General features: G+C 40.4%; 2 protein-coding genes across 3 annotated transcripts; both read right to left on the reverse strand.

Annotated features, from left to right (window-relative positions):
• Nucleotides 1-299: 299 nt before the first annotated feature.
• On the reverse strand, nt 300-5,683 carry cyp2u1 (cytochrome P450, family 2, subfamily U, polypeptide 1). The gene is made up of 5 exons (XM_020101216.2): nt 4,622-5,683; nt 2,587-3,237; nt 1,974-2,135; nt 1,647-1,814; nt 300-1,537 (listed from the first exon to the last, which is right to left on the reverse strand). The coding sequence occupies exons 1-5, from the start codon at nt 5,061-5,063 to the stop codon at nt 1,356-1,358; spliced, it is 1,605 nt and encodes a 534-aa protein (XP_019956775.1). The 5' UTR covers nt 5,064-5,683; the 3' UTR covers nt 300-1,355.
• An 820-nt stretch (nt 5,684-6,503) lies between these two features.
• sgms2a (sphingomyelin synthase 2a) lies at nt 6,504-17,561 on the reverse strand. 2 transcript variants are annotated; one of them, XM_020101217.2, is made up of 6 exons: nt 17,424-17,561; nt 11,366-11,861; nt 10,231-10,348; nt 9,406-9,559; nt 8,391-8,557; nt 6,504-7,210 (listed from the first exon to the last, which is right to left on the reverse strand). In XM_020101217.2, the coding sequence occupies exons 2-6, from the start codon at nt 11,812-11,814 to the stop codon at nt 7,025-7,027; spliced, it is 1,074 nt and encodes a 357-aa protein (XP_019956776.1). In that variant the 5' UTR covers nt 11,815-11,861; nt 17,424-17,561; the 3' UTR covers nt 6,504-7,024. The 2 variants fall into 2 exon arrangements, with proteins under 2 accessions (XP_019956776.1, XP_019956777.1); XM_020101218.2 differs by having other exon boundaries at nt 11,366-11,864; nt 17,424-17,559.
• Nucleotides 17,562-17,682: the final 121 nt, after the last annotated feature.

Below are 17,682 nucleotides of genomic sequence, written 5' to 3' on the forward strand. Positions count from 1 at the left end.
TGAAAAGTGCTCAATAAATAAAGTATATTAAGCACTTATTCAGGAACAATGCGTCCTATTTTATAAGCTGTTACTTGAAGTCCTACTTCAGTAAAAGTATCAGCATGTTATCATGAGTACAAGTAAATGTGATGTAGAATTACTCTTTGATGGCTCATTCAGTGTTTGAAACTAATCTTAACCACAACAATGAATTTTGAATGAAATTAAATGCTTTTATTTTCTGAATGAATATCATTTTGAGCGAACCAGTGACACCAGCAGTTTATCAAGTGTTAATAAAAACATGGACATGATGGTTGAAAATCAGCAAACACCTTTTTAATGCCCTTTAATTACATTATTAACTTTCAATGTGATGGTCCAGAAGTTGCAGCTTCGTCTCTTTTCCAGCTCTGAGGTGATTTTTATTCATTATTGTTATAATTCACTTCCTTTGACATAATTATAACTTTACATTACACAACACATGAGAGTTGATCAGTTGATCAGAAGTGCATATTCAATTAATGTCTTATAAAAAGTCCCAGAATGACCCCTGCTGGTGGGCTGTTAACCCCAATATAACAATATATATGCATATGACAATACATATTTATCATGCGTTTGTTTTCAATATGAAAACTTGGAATCAGTCCATTCTTTCAGAATTTAAAAATGACTTTAATGATGATATTTAAGGGGCCACATATCAGTGGATCCAGAGCAGTGATTCAATTTCATATTATCTTTGTAACTGTAATTCTGAACCACTGACATTAACATTTCATTTCACATTGTGTCCATTAAAGTTTAAACACTGAGCTGACAATTCTTCCTGATAAAACACAGGGATACAACAATCCCATCCTAATAATGACAACAATTAATATATATGTATGTTTATAACTGAAGATAAATTAATGTAATCATTAAAAGAATCTGTTTTATTCAAGAGGTTGCCATTAATCCTTCCATCAAATCTGTGAGGATCTATATTTACAAATTAAAATCTTCCTTTCTCTAGTGCCCTGACATTACAGGAACATAACAGGAACATGTGCGTGTGGTTATTCCTATAATCTGTGAAATGCACCATAAAATGATACAGTGATATTAAGTGAGTAGCTTCCAAAATCAAAAGCATCACAATTTTAGTACCTTATTTAAGACATTAAATTGTTGTCATTATTTTTGAAATATCATTGATTAAGCAAAGCTTGAAATGAAGTACAAATAATGGATAAATGAACAGAAGATGAAATTATACTGACCTCTTCACAGCAGCAACACTCAAGTCAAAATGTATATATTTGTTTATATTCCAAATATTAAATGATCTCTCCAGAAACCTTTGTTTTATCTATTTTTCTCTCTCAGCTCCGAGCGCTCACACACACAGTGAACGGACAGGGTGCCAGCGTCAGGCCGAAGCGTCCGTGCAGAGGTGGAGGAGGTTTTCCCTCTGGGAGTCGGAATCTGAAGGCCTGGAGTAAACAGGTAACTGTCAAGAACAGCTCCATCTTCGCCAGCTGCTCGCCCATGCACACCCTGCGACCTGAGGGGCACATGGGATAACTCATTAGTTCCCGCCTGGTACAAGCAGAGTTGAAATTCATTTATAGATTACTGTTTCAATTATTTAATATGAGCAAGGAGAGACTTACCAATCCCAAATGGTATAAAGCACTCTTTCCTCAGCAGCGTTCCATCATCTTTCAAGAAACGTGCCGGGTTGAAATTGTCTGGGTCGTCCCACACACTGGGATCTCTATGGACAGACCACAGATTGGGCAAAATGACTGTTCCTTTGGGAATAGTGTAGCCTCTGAACTCTAGAAAAGGACAAAAAAACACAATTACAAAACCATCACCTCAGTGAATCAGGTGCAGAAATGTTTTACTATCACTGAGACTCAGAGATTTGACTGGTCAAGCATCAACAGAGGATTTACCAGAAAACAAGTGCTCATATGTGTTAAGTTTAAGTTCACCTGTTGTCTTGGAGGCCATGTGTGGGATACCCAGAGGAACCACGACAATCAACCTCTGCACCTCCATGATGGTTGCTTCGGTAAAAGGCAAACTTCCTTTGTCAGACAGAGACGGGACCCGATGTTCCCCCACCACGTCATCAATCTCTGCCTGGACCTTTTCTACAATCAGAAGAAGATGCACATCGGTCCTGCACAACCAATAGAGTTCATATCTCAACAAAGCAGCAAAAACAAAGTGTTAATTCAGTATCACGGCTGTGTATTCCAGCAGCAGGTTTCCAATTCTTTTTTACCCGTAAGTGCTTCCTGGTTTGTCTACAACATGCAATTCACCCATCACGATATGAACTGTAAATCTCAAAGCTCCACAGTGTTGTATCATTTGAGTAGTTTTACATTCTTTAAGTATTTATAGATTGTAATCAGAAACGTTTTGCATCATTCATCATGATCTTGTTGTAAAAAATGTGACTGTGTTAATCTTTAGTTTGATTTGATTTATTCATCAAAAAACTGAAACAAACAGAAAACTCAGTAAATAGAAATAATGATAAGCTTGTCATGAACTCGGACAGAATCTGATTGGAGATATAGCAGGTGCTGTTTTTACCTTGGATATCAGGATATAAAACCATGAAGAGCAGAATCCACAGAACTGAATTAGTGGTGGTGTCTGTGCCTGCGATGAAGAGATCTCCCACAATATAAAAGAGATAATCTTCTGTGAAGCTGCTGTCCTCCTGTCCTGCAGCCTGCTGGGCCAACATCTCCTTCAAGTACAAGTCTATAAGATCCCTCGGGTTTTCAGGATCTAATGTTTCCCTGTGATTCGCGATGATGCTCTTCAGAAACACTGTGATGTCTCGTTCCACCTGCCTCAGCTTCTTGAAGACCCCAAAGGGCAAATAGTAGAGAAGTGGAAAAATGTTGATGAGGACCGCGGGGCTGTTGATGCAGATCTCCAGCCCGTGGTCCATCAGGTCCAGCAACCTTCGGAACTCGACGTCTTCGTGGTGGAAGCGTTGGCCCAGCGTCATTGAGCAGATGACGTTGGACACAGCGTTGCTGATCAGCGGGGCCAGGTCCACGCCAGCGCACCCGGACTCTTCGTTCAGTCGCAGCAGCTCTGTTTTGATTGTAGCCAGACCTTGAACAATGCAGGGCTCAAAGCTCAACTTCCCAAAGCCAAACGTCCGGAGCATGGTGTGGCAGAACTTGCGTTGCTTTTTCCATATCGGACCATAAGGTGCAAAGACGATTCCTGAAGTTGAATTAAATCAAAAAACAGAAGGAGCATTTAGGCCAGTGTCAATTTTGTCACTTTTTAAAGGTATATCCATAATATTTATGATAAATGATCATTTATTTTAAAAGAAAGTCTTTAACTCTTCTTTATGAGCAGAGACTGACTGATGTTTTAATTAACAGGAAAACAATCAAATCTGAGGTCGATCCTTTAAAGCCCCCTCCTACTTCCCCTCCTTGGTTATCTACTTCCTCCTGTGGCTCCACCTCAGGAAGCTGGACAGGCAGACATGTCTAGCCACATGGTGGAGGCCTCATCCTCTCAAGTTTGGACTCTGTATATGACTCGTGAGTTTGCCTCTTTGATAGTCTTGTGCACAGATTTGTATTCTTGATAACTGTGTTGATGTTTCGGCATTACCAAGTCTTTTTACTTTAGATGTATATTTCAATGTGATTTATGTCAGTATTCAGGCTGTTTGTTAGCTTATTTCACAGAGAATGGATGATTGTTGTTTAATAATAGATTTTATGTTTTCTCCTTTTGTAAGAACATCATCCTAAACTTAACAACCTATGAGAAAAAGTTTGATAAAATAATGAAAGCAGGCTAACATGACTCAGCACAAAACCATACAATGAAAACTCAAAAAACTATTCTCTGATTAAAAGTGATCTTCATTTGAAAATAAGTTTTGTTTTTGGTGCTGCCTTCAGCCGATAAGATCAAAGAACAAAAAACTGAGGACAACCAAACCAAAGTCTCTCTGTGTTCACAGTGTTCCTTTACTAAAGCAAACCAGGCTGTTGAACTTGTTTTTTAACATATTTTAAATGAATGACAACTGAATCATTACAAATAATCTTCAATGTTGTGTTTAATTGCAGCGTCATCCATTCACAGCTTCCTCACAGGAACTCATCTCCTGCACATGTGCTTCTGTGCAGGTGTAAAAGATTTGGTGGAGCTAGTCTGAGTGTGGAACGTGTAAAAAATAATAAGTACTATTATTGTTATACCACAGCTTGGTCGAATGTCCTATTGTGAGGTGTTCTTTAAACTCTCCACCCAAAGTCCATTGTGTGAAAAGGTGCCCACCCCAAAATTCTAATTGCCCCCCCATTCTGAGCAGTGTAGATGCGGGCCTGCAGCAGGGTTTACCACACTGCAGAGATACATAGGTGTGTTTGAGAAGACTGGGGGAGCCTGGGTGTGGAACCATCTCTCACATATTTATGGACATTTTTAGTTTAATTAATTTGCTCTTGTTGTGTTCTTCTCTTTTGTCTTATGACCAAATCATGCGTGAAGCACTTTGAGCCTAACCTGCACGAGAGGTGCATATAAATAAAGTTAGCTTGATTTTAAAATCCTCTGTGAGCACCACCAGAGTCTTCACCTTTCCGTTTGGTCATGATGGACACACTGGGGATGTCGGGCCGGTCAGAGAACTCCTCCGGGTGCTTCAGCAGCGCCTCCTTCACCGCCTCGTATCCGTTCACCACCACGATCAGCTGCTTCCCCGCGAACAGACTGAACACGGGGCCGTACACGGCGGCCTGCTCCGTCAGAACCACCGCTGCGTTTCTCCCCGGGGCCTCCGCGCCTCCGCAGCCGCGTCTCGTCCACTTCCTCTGGAGGAAAGACGGGACCAGGAAGCCGCCGAAGTTACCGACCACCGGCCACGGTTTGGGACCCGGAGGGATGTTGGCGAACTCCCGTCGTCTCCGATACAAGTGAAGTAAATAAAGCAGCAGCAGGAGGAGAAGCGCCGCAGCTCCGGTGTTTCCATGAGACAGAACCGAGCTGCTGAAGAGCTGCAGACATGGCGCCGGCAACATGGCGCCCACAGTTAGAACCCAGCAGCAGACACACACGGTCCCATCTTCTGGTTCACGTCTCACCGGGCAGACATGTTTGTTTACTTCGCTCTCTTTCCGTCGCGTTGTCAACGTGCTGCCGGTGCCGGATTCCTATTGGCTGCCGGAGCTGTTCCTCTGCGGTGATTGGTTCGTAGACGGGAGTGTTCCAGCCCCTCAGTTTGTCTCACAGGCTTCACCTGCAGCTACGATGCAGCGTTTTTTAAGAACTCTTTAGAAATTCAAGTTATTATTACTATTAGCTGTGAGAAGTCAATAAATCAATCCAATGTAAAAGTTGGGATAAATACATTTATTTTATTTCTTTTAGAAAATAAAATACGTGTATGTATATATATATTCTGAATTTTAGTATGTTATTTTTCTTCACCCTCAGTCGCCATCATGACTTCTGTTCTATACTCTCAACTTTTTAGGGCAGGTGCAATATTCAACTCACTTTAATTCTGTATTATTATTCTGGGTCTCACATGATATGTCCATGTTTACAGTTGTTTCTTGTTTGTTGCAAAATGTCCTGTTCTGCAGCTGCTGTAGCTTTTTGGCCCAAGGAAAAATTTCCCATGGGGACATTAAAGTATATTTGATTTGATTAAAACTTCTTTTTCATTTTGTGTCTAGGTTGAATGGACCAGTAAATGTCACGGCTCTCCCCTCTCTCTATAGATGGGTATCATGATATGTGAGTCTAGAGGCCCATTATGCTGCTGAGTTGGGCTCTGTCATTACCTTTAGACTTGGAGATGTTGAGTGTTGGCCTTCTGTGTGTCTGGTTCATGACAACTAAAAGTTGAGGCTGTGTGGATCAATTCAAATACCAGGAGGGAACTGAAAGAACTGCGATTGGCTGTTTTTGTTTTTCTTCTGTTGGTGGAGTTGATGAGACTGAGGACAGATCAGGATTCTTCTCCTTTTCAGACACATCTAACAATCTGCAAACCTGAATGAATCAGCCAGAACATAGTAAGCTCAGTAATGAGACAATGATATACAGTAAGTTACCAGGGTGGGACTCCAGGTCTATAAGTCTGTGTGAATGTCACTGTCGCTCTGCATCATGAAGTAAGCAAAAGGATGTGAACATAGTTAACATAATCCAAATGTAGCAGTTAATTTTATGCTTAATTTGATAGTTTTGTAATGCATATGATAAAAAGGGAGCTATAGCCTACTGTCTGAATGCAGAGTTATAATGTATTTCTTTCCTTGATGTGGACAATGTCATTTTAATATAGAGGCATGTGATTCAGACTTAATTTCCATGTAGGCTCTCATGGGAACTATTTTTAAAAAACATTTAATTCATTGTAACTTGTGGGAGGAACAAAAGGTTGAAGAGATGCACAAAACATGAAGCTGTCAGAAAGATAATTTCATTAAATCCCAAAATACAAGGAAGCCTTAATATGGATACATTTTAATACAAGGATGGGACAAGACAACACAATCTGGGCTACTAAAATGAACACACAATTAATAATAATAATAATAATAATGATTAGCAGAAAAAAAGACTCATAATGGCAGTTTTGGTACATCTACTGACATCTAACACACTAAGGCACCTTGTGACTTGAGCACACTGATATTACATTGAGGTAAACCCATCAGTATATACAGTATGTAACGGGAGCAGATCCAAAATCAATGTCTTGCAAATACTAAAACAAACCAAGTCAGCTGCAACAAAGTTTGTGAAATTCACCAGGAGCTGATACAAGTGTCATTTACAAAAACAATGAAAACTTTATCTGACAAAATAAATAACATTGAGAGACAAAGAGAGAAAACAAGATTTTCCTTCGAGGCACATTTTTTCTTGCTTTCCTTAAGCATTCGGTACCATTATGCTCCCGTCAAGTAGACTGAATGAGTACGGCCTCTGGTGGATTATCAGGCAACACTGTTATATCGGGGTCATGTCACTCCTCTCGGGTACTTTGTACCATGGAGTACTTCTTGCAGGGGCTCTTAAGGCAGGCGGGAGGCCAGGTGATGGGCCAGCTGTACGAGCATGGCACCGAGGTTTGGACGTTCCTCTCCAGGAAGTTGAACAGAGGGTTCCACCAGGTGTTGGTGAGGTAGTTGTTGGGAAGACATTTCAGAGTCTGTCAGGAAAAAAATGATACAGCAATAATAAAAAAATTGCTTTTTATAACACTTTCGAAGCAAGTAGTGCAGCTCCAAGTAATGTTGAAGACCAGGCTCTTGTTTTTATCATAATGTGTTTGTGAAAATTTAAAAGGTGGGATTACATGTCAGATAATGAATGTCATTTCAGTGATAGTAATTCTAGACGTCACATTACAAGGAAGAAGCACATGGGCTTTTTCTTAATATCGTGTAGTGAATAGTTGCCTTGTAGCAAGGGAGAGTGGCAGATGATCTTTCAACGGCCAATGAGATACATTACGTAACTGCTGTGAACCTCTGAGTGTCCAAACACAACTGTGATGAGGCTGGAATTTGAGGACAAAATCAAGTATTCCTTCATTGTAAAAATATATTCCTAATCTTGTTTATCTGGTTTAGACATTAATTCGAAGAATGAGGCAGTATCTCCCAAAATGACTATTTGTATTTCTTTAGGAGATAACCACTGGATTTGTAAAACTCTGAGTGCTAACGCCTCACGTTAAACATCTTTGCACAGAACAATGACTGACTCCAGTCATTTACATTGGAAATGTATTAGTAACCCATATTGACCCGTCTGAACAGAGGGAATTATTACAGAACACAACAGAATCAGTGTACATGTGGACACCATACTGCTGTACTTTAGGACAGGCTTAAAACTTTGAACATATTCTGTAGGAGGCACCCAAAAACAGTCTCTATATCACTTATAAATAGTTATATAAATTTACATACAGTGAAAACATTTGCACTGGCCAGGGTTGATTCTTTTTTTTCATTGTGTTCAAGTTGTGGTGAATGTTTTGAGCATTTTTACCATTAAGCCACGCTATCAACTGTGTGCTTCAATTTTGGCCATTAGAGGGAGCAATTCCTCAGTTTGAAGGCAATCAGACAATTCAAATATGTGAACTTAGTCTAAGTTTATAATTATATATACAGCAAATTAGAGAGCGTTTCCTTTAAATGTAAACTGTGTTGGTGCTACACTGAGGAAAATGCAGCCACATGTCAGACCCGCAGTAAATCCCTCCATGTATAATGATTCATGTTTTACAATGTTCAATGAGAGGGAAGCCCTCAGCATTCAAAGCTGCCATTTACTCTTTAGATCCTACAGCCCCCTGGTGTTCGGCTCTCTGCTCTGACCTGTAAACTGGCCATGGTGTGGTACCACCAGAACAGGCGGGAGGTGATGAAGTAGGCCACGACCACATCCACGCTGTAGTGCTCGTGAGCCACCAAGATGCACACCACACCCACAGCACTCAGCAGCCAGCACATCAGATGGTACCACCAAAACGACCGTGGCGAATCTTCAGAGAGAGAGGGAGGGGAGAAGAGGGGAGTGTTCGCAATATTGATGACAGTGTCAGTTTGAGGTCTGTACTTCACATTTACGATGACAGACGAGGGCAGATTGAGAAATGTGTCAAGAACAGAAGTATTTCCTGTGACACACAAACAAGGCTACCACACATATTTGAACAGTAGACGCTGTTACTTCTGCTTAAAATCTCTCAATTTAGTTTTGCATTTTTAGAAACTTACCTTGTGATGGATGGATTGATAACTGAATAATAATGAGAATGTACAGAGATGTGAAAATACACAGTCAACGGGAGCTACCTGTACTGCTAGCACAATGCCATCCACTGGCATCCAGCCAAACCTAAAAAACCCAACACATGCTCAGCTGCCAATTAATTTGCTTACTTATAATAAGCAAAACATCATATTTCCATGAAAGTGTGCTGAGTATATGTTCATTCACGAGACTGGAGGAAGTCATTTATTAAAAGCTGATAACAGCCCTCATGAAGGATCAGCTAATGGCAATGCTGCTGTGTAAGACAGCTTTGATTAGGTTGGAAGAAGTAGTAGTAGGTTTGTCTCTGCACGTTGACGCGGGATCTGCTGGCGTCCTGTCTCCTGCCTCTATACCTCTCACCCAACATCAGCGGGGATTTGCACCAGCTGACCTTCAACCTTCAAAGCATAATGGTATTTTCCGCATCCTATTAGTTCCTCGAAGGTAGCTGAATAATAAAAGACTGTGGGCCACGTGGGAATGAGAATGGAAACAGACAATATCGTTCATATATTATTCAGGTTTCCATACAGGAGCGAACTACTGAGTGCTCACACTGCACTGAGTACTCACACTCCTTGATGAATAGGTATGTGAGGGTGAGCATCACAGTGTGTCCGCTGTAGAGGAAGTCTCCACACAACAGATGGGAGTTTGTGATGGAGAGACCTCCGCCGGAAATCAGCCGCAGGATTCGCTGGATTTTTGCCTGGGAATCTCCGTGGAGCTGACGGGGAAGAGAAAGTGGATGATGACATGGAAAAATAAATAAACAATGACTGAAGATTTTTCATTTTATTGAGGTAAATCCAAGAAAAGCAGCAAATCTTCCTTAGAGGTGTTGGATTTCGTTATCTTGGGCCGGGCTAACTGTTTCCCTCTGTTTTAAGTATTTGTGCTAAGCTAACAGCTGCTGGCTGTAGCCTTACTCTATGTGGACATCACACAAACAAGCCGGTAATTTACAAGGACAGGAAACATGAGGTCAAAATGAAGAGGGATTGAAGGAAGTGAGAGGAAGATGGTTGAGGAGTAAAATCAACTCCACATGGCTGCATGTCTTCTACCTGCTGCTCAAATTACTGACGACAACTCACTTCTTACAAGTAGCTGAAGACTTTCATATACTGCATGAAACATATCAAATTCTTGGGACTTATAAAACTGTCTGACCTCTTGTCTTTTAACACTACTTGCTTCAGCAAACAACTGCCAGGAGCACATGTTTCTAATCAGACACTGATGCATCGCTATGTCTCGAGCCAATAAAAAGTCAGAATGCCTTTTTAAAGCTCCCTCTCTTGTGTGGTTGTGCAAAATGAGTCTCAGAAGCTGCGTTGTAGTACACGGCTGAATAACGACAGCTGAACCCCTCTCTGATGTTTGCATACAGCTCACCTTCGGAGCACATGTCATGTGCATGCCAGGTACAGGCAGGGTGGTGATGTACATGGTGACACAGCGGTACAAGTACAGGGTGCCAATGAGGAAGAAGAAGCGTCTGATGGCTATTGACCTGAGAATAGATGATGTAAGAGCCACAATTGAATGAGTATCTATTGTCATCACCTGGTTATGCAAAAACACTCAACTTAAATTACAGAACTCCGGAGATGATGTTGCTCAGTGTGATAAGTTAAGGTGTCACATTAGACGGCTCCTGTTCAGCCAATGACATTGAGTTTTACTTATCAAAGTACATAATGACAATGACAAATACTCACTAAATATAATATGGTGTAATAGTGATTAAAATGTTAATTTTGCAGTCACATCGACCACAGGGGTTGTGTTTTTAACCCTGCCTGTTTGTTTCTTTGTTGGTTTCTTTGTTAGTTAGATTGCGCAAAAACTACAGGATGGATGATTAAGAAACTTGGTGCAATGATGTGGTCAGGAGACAACCCTTAAAATTCTATTGCAGACTCGGATCAGAGGGTGGATCCAGGATATTTTTCTTTAACATTGTGGGAACATTTTCCTTATTTCTCAGAGAACAATTAATGGATCTTGATGAAAAATCGGATATGTTGAGTGTACTGATATTTATGAGTGTGTGCAAATTCAAATGAAAATCTGGATCTAGTGGGTTCAAATGTGGTTTCATAAGTAGACTGTTGCGCCTCTACTTAGTGCTATTTGTTTCAGTATCTTTGTACCTGTAGTCAAATGGCCGAATGTGTACGAACGTATGTAAAAAGTTGTTTAACTAATTATATTAAAACAGTCGTACAGGGAAAACTCCACTTTAGAAATATGAGTTCATCACTGCCTCAGTCCTGTATATAATAAAGAGGCAATTCTTGAGTAACAGGCAGATACATGCGGAGCAAAAAAAGGTTTGACAACTTGTTAGCAGAAAACAAATAGTATCTGCAGTGATACTTTCTCTGCTCTTTTCATTTCCAGGTGATTCTGTATTTTTCTAATTGTCAACAAACCCCTTCAAAAATAACAAATACAGGAAATGACTGGGCTTATTCTTTAATCTGAAAGAAACCTGCCTACACAGTATGTACATAAAGGTCCTTACTTGTATCTGAAAAAGAACAGCTGGATCATCCAGATGGCGAGCAGCACCATGCCGTTGATCTCAGTCACTGTGAACGCCCACTTTACTCTGTCGATATAGTCAAAGAACTTGTCAGGAAGAGGTGGGCTGCTCTCTTTGGGTGGAACCCTCTCGTGGACAATGGTGATGACAACCGTGGTGAGGACCAAGTTGAAGCCAGCATAAAAGAAGGCCATCACCGTCTTCCACCACTCCATGGGCAGACGATTGACCTTGGAGTCAGACACAGAGATCTTCACGTAGTCATTGTGCCTCCCTATGCCTTTCCTGAAGCCCCTCTTGGTCTCCTCCCCGCCTGGAGTGTGGGCGGGACAAGTTTTGCCACTGCTGGGCACAGCGCTGCCCTCCATCCCTGGGTTCAGGTCAGCAGTGGCAGGGTCTCTCGCATCCACGTGCTCCTGTGATGCCATGAGTGTCTGCGCTGTCCATCCACAGGCACTGCTCCTCTGGGCTGAGGCTGCTTAGTTGCCAGGAGGGAGAAAAAAGACATAAAAGTCTTAAGTTTGGAAAGCAAAGGTATGACATTATCATGCTTCAGAGAGAGAATCACAGATGTAAACCGGTGCTGCTTGAAGTGCAAAAATCACCATGATGAGAAACAGGGAGGAGATGGACACTGGTTTAGAGCTTTTTGAGATTGAGCTTTTATTGATGCAAACTGCTTGACTCCGCTGGATGAAATTTCCAGTTCAGACTGAAAGCTATTTTTGAGTTTATAACAGCCTGTTCTAGATGTTTGTGTATGAGTTAATGCTGTGAGTTATATTTCCCTTCCCTGTATATTCACCATCACCACTCAGACTGTTTGGAATTTCTGTCAGACTCTTATTTTAGGCATTTTAAAGTCTTTGTGCCAGAAGGCTTTGGTTTTTCTGATTATGGCCTCAACGAGCGGCTGCTATGGTCCGTTAACATTTTCTGTTGCATTTTTCATGCTCATCATAGACGATGCAAGCTGTATGAATGCAAATTGTAGCTGTATAAAACTGAGTTCAAATGAAAACTTCATTCTTGACCTTTGAAACAGCAGCTAATGGCACAATTTCACTACCTTCATGGTCCATTTAGAGGCTGTTCTGGAGCTTCAAACATGTCACATGATTTTCTTCAGTCATCTTGTCTGTTTTCTGAGCACTTCTTTTTCAAGTTGACTTAATAGTCATTGACAATTGGGAAAACTGTCCTGACGAGGAAAGCCTTGGAACAGCTAATGACCTTGTGGGGAGAAAATAATTTTCACGAAGCTCTATGAATTGTTTTCTGAGAAATCAATGAAACTGTTAAAATGCCCTATTTCATGATGTTAAACAAAAGTGAGAAAAACCTAATCCAAATCCACACCAAGTATTGGGCTCTTTACTGACCCACACATCTTAATTTCACCAATTTTTCTGGTAATACATTTTATAGTTTTTGCCTCTCGCTTACAAACCAACCAACCAACAAATAAGATGAAATAAAATAATGGATGCATTCTTTGAAGATCAAATGCGATGTTTGTGTGTGAGCCCTTCTCAGTTAATGACTTGAAAGAGCACTATACAGCAATAACCTTTTTTTTTATTCTTTCACATCTAAAAGGCCTCTGGTCCCGTTAACAGCTCCATTAATGGATTTCAGGATATTGCTATCAGCCCTGAAATGCATCACAATAAATGTCATCTGGGATACATACAGAATGGTATGTTTACTTAGAGGGAAAACCTGGCACTTGGGCAACAGAGGGGATAGAAATAGAGTGAGGCTGGATTCAGGAGAGCTGCTGAAAGCATCAGTTTCCATAGAATCAATTTTTTTGAATTATTAGAGGCTCACTGCAATGTCCTCTCACTAACCCACAGCAGATCCAGTCTCTGGTACTCGTCTGATGGATGGCTGTGAAACCCAGCGTGTGACAGACTTTAAGGGCTCATATTAACGTATATTAATACTGATCAACATGGCAAATGGGATCAATGGGAGCAGACAAACAATGTAAACCAATTACAATACCACACCCCTTCTGTTATTGGTGAGATTGTGTTGCATCTCTTTGTTTAATTGTGATCCTATCAACATTCAGCAGAAGTCTCTGCTCTCTTTTCATTTACAGTATGAGTGGGAGAAATGTGTCCCTCAGGTTTTCAGAACAAAGCATAATTCTGTATTTTTTTAACTTTTCTATAATCAAACAGTTTAAACTTGTGAATTTGAGCCTGTCTGTACTATAGAAGAGCAGGGACATCTAGACTCATCCTGCTGCTGCTCAATAGACTGTTAATAATGATGACACAGTAATTTACTGTAAACAGGACATTGGGACATTTTGTGAATCACAGACCCTCACCCAACTTTTATCTGATCTGGCACACATATCAGTAGGATGACATTATTGTTGTTGTTGCCTGCCCAAACATTAACATATAATTTACCTCCTACCTTTACCTTATCTTATACATTTTATGTTTTCACCCCTTTCCGTTTGTCTGTTGGTTTGTTTGTTTGTAAGCAAGATTACACAAAAACAAGTGAACTGAATGTTTGGGGGGTCAGTGAGGAATCCAATGAATTTGAATGCAGATTAGGAGGCGGATTGTTTTACTTCTTTTAACAATTAGAGGACTAGTGTGTGAAGTTTAATTGAATTAAACAGGGCCTCGGCGGAAATATGAGCTCTACTGAGAGACATTCTAGTTAGAATCTCTGAAGGATTTTGCAAAAACTACTGAATATTTGGTGAAAGAATGAAACAAAATTTAGCTTATTTTAGTTGTGTGACCCTTCATATGAACATGTGGCTCATGTTCATTCAGCTGATGGTTTCCCCAGAACTAGATCTGTTGCCATGTGAGCTCAGCAGCTGTTATGATCTCATCAACAGCACTTTTAGGACTTTTAGGCCAACATGGACGCAGACACCCAATGATACAGTCGAAAGCTCTGGAAAAGAGCTCGTAAATGGAGCTTGAGTATGGACGGTTTGGCTGACCTTCAGTTTCAAAGGTCAAGAATCAACTTCACTAGATCGCCATTTTTAACAGAACTTTTACTGTTGGCAGAAGATGAGATGTAATGTTGTCTCTAGTGTCCAATCAGCTGTCTCCTTCTGGTGAGAACAGTTTAGTTTACAGAGCATCCAAAAATGTTGGAGGGACACAATATGAAACGTGACTGAGTAGACTCTGCCTTCTCTTATATCAGATTTATCGGTGTGACATTCAGTACAAAGACTATAGGAGATATTTATTTTCTCATGTTTACTATGAGACTCTGTGTGTACTGTACATGGGAAGTCAGCGGAGTGTCTTCGTTTGACTAGTTTTCCACTGGTCCCCTCCTCCCTAGTGTACAGTGCGCAGTGTTTTCCCACCAGCCGGAGCACCCGGTGCTCTGAAGGGATGGGTGGTGATGGAAAACTGGCAGAAAAACCTATTCCACATGGTCACAGGCTGTAATGGATAACTTGGCTGCCTCCGCTCACCCAGGCTATTTCAAGAGAAGCCACCCAGTCGCCTTCGAAGGCTGTATTTTACTTTCAAGTGAACCAGGGCTTTGACTCCCATTTTGAGGCCTTCGTAATAACACACTACTATAGCTGTCCACTCATTTTCTTCTTCACATCGTGCAGATCGTCTTAATCAAAGGGAGGGTTTAAAATAAATCCCAACAAAGGTGGAGCAGCCTTCTGGAAACTGGTGACACTAAAGAGAGGAGATGACTATACAGTAAAATCTACAAGCTATAAATCCAGCGTTGAAACCGCATGTCTAGCAGTAAAACAAGCTCATGTTTTAGCTCAGTTTAAATCATTTTCTATAACAGATGCTCATAATGTTAATTGTATAGCTCAGAAGTTTCCCTGAAGAGGATTAGATTGAAATATTTGAAGTTTTATGGCACTTTGGTACTAATATGTGACTAGTGCCAAAGTGTTTGAAGCTCTATAATTGAGTATAAATAATACCTCCTTAATGGCTTTGTGCAAAGAGATTGTTTCTTTGTGCATCAAGAAATTACAAGAGGGACATGCTTTTAAAAAATTAGTAGAAGTAGCAGCAGTGATTCCTATCATTTAGGAAAAAACTATATAGAAACAAAATGGCCCCTAGATTTTATATCAATTCATATGATTGGATTGTTAATTCAAATATTAACATCTGGGTAGTGTTTAAATTTTGTGTTACTGTGATAACTGTGGTGATTTGGTTGGTACTGTAATAGCATATGGCGTTAGTGCTTCAGCCATAGCTAGCAACTGCGCACAACTCTTGCCGCCAAATTGTGTGTGAGTTTTAAATGCCCTTAGCGCAACACATTTTCAACTTTATTTCCTCTGCTCCATCTGTGTTGTTAATTTATTTCATCCAAATCTGACATTGGATTTGTTAACATGTGGTTGTATTGTTCTTTCCTGCACATGCTTTGTTCATAGTGGTTGTGTTGTTTTTGTTTTTATATGTTTGATTTACTTATTCAAGGTTTCGTTCAAACCTGCATTCCAGGACGTTTTCATCGTAAAACAAAAAGTTTCTGAAGTTAAAGACAAAGCCTCATTTTTCAGCATTACTGCTGAACATTTGATGTATGATGTTAGTGCTACATTATTTTCTAGTGATGAATATCTTATTTAATATAAAGGACATCAGTTTGTGTATCAGTACTTTTCAAACATTTTCAGCATATTAAAAAAAAACCTGTGATAATACTGATAACCATGATAATTTTTGTCTTATACATAATCATGATACACATTTTTTAAACTGTTTCATCTGGACTTTATAGTGTAAATGAGATTGAATTTAAAACAATGCTTCATATTATTTAAAATCTTTTGATCTATTTCAGCCTTTAATCTATGAAGGATTTGCCGCTGTCAGTTTATTGTGATGGACTAAAACGTCCTGTGATGCTAGTAGAAGTAGTAACGTTGGGGTAACATGTTGACTTCATGTGACATTACTGCAGTTTGCTATGAGTAAAATGTTTGTATGTTTATTTACCAGTAAATGTATCATAGCAGTGTAAACAATAGATGTTTGAAACCTTGGTTTCACAACAGTTATGTTCACTTCCTCTGCTGAAACCCATGACAACTGTATTATACCCATTCACTATCAAAACAAACGGATGAAGTATTTTGGTTTCATTTTGAAAAGACAACCAACTTTTTACCAGACAAGCACAAAAAGGTCTCACTGTGCACAGAGCTACTCTAGTCTCTGGCTGCCATAACCACATGTGGGCTGGATAGAGGCAGTATAATGTCAGGTTCAAGACTGGGTGACTCCCAAGTGTCCCGTATATTACAGGGCTGCAGTCTTGTCAATGGAAGAGCACAGTCGGTTTTGAAGTTTACTTTTGGGGTGTAGCACAGTGGCCCCACACGCCCTGTTAAACACCATGTTCCATATGAGGCTACTAGGTGGGGCAACAGGTCAACTGCACGTCCTATAATTAAAACCCTTTCGTTTTCAGACAAAGCTGTTGCATGTTGGGAAATGACAACTGAATTATTCAAATGCAGTTACATTAAGACAGTTGTATCATAAATATCCACAGTCTGTGTATTGAGTATGTGATATGTATTGCTGTTATTACATTATATGGTTACATCTGTGTTAGATTGATCAGGGTATATGTTTGTGATTGTTTACAAAATAGCCTACATATAAAATGCTATGTGTACATGACATCATGTCCTGAGCACATACTCTACCAGCTCTTAGTCAGTGATCAACCAAAGAAAAGTTTTTTACATGATTTTATGCATGGTATGAACCCTACTCTACAAATAAACATTCAGAAATAGCCCATGTTTTTCAAATTGTGCTCATTCCTGCAGTGTATTTCTGTATTTGTAAGCAACACAGGAAAAAAGAATGTAACCAGAAGACAGTACAATTCCGGTACTGCTGTAAGCAGTAAAGACCACATACTGTAGTAACACCTGTAGTAAACATATGTATAACCAGCACATACAGAGAGAGGATCACAGTCTCTACATGTACGTTCACATGTTGCACAGTTAATAGCATCCTACCTGCGTGGCTCGAGCCTCCTAGTGCCTCTTCCTGTAGTTACAGCTGCTTGAATCCCTGGTGCTGCGCCCTGCTCGCTGATCAGCTGCTGCTCTGCTCAGGCTGGACTGATACACATGACGCTGCTGCTGGCTTTTGAGGAAGGGCTCCTCCTCCTCCTCCTCCCCCTCCTCCCTGAAGCCCCACATAGATTCATCCATCCTCTGCATCCAGCCTCCTCCTGCTTCACATCCCCCTTTAATTCAGAGTCTGTCCTGTAAT

The sequence above is a fragment of the Paralichthys olivaceus genome, chromosome 8 (assembly GCF_024713975.1).
Source record: "Paralichthys olivaceus isolate ysfri-2021 chromosome 8, ASM2471397v2, whole genome shotgun sequence".
NCBI lineage: Eukaryota > Metazoa > Chordata > Actinopteri > Pleuronectiformes > Paralichthyidae > Paralichthys > Paralichthys olivaceus.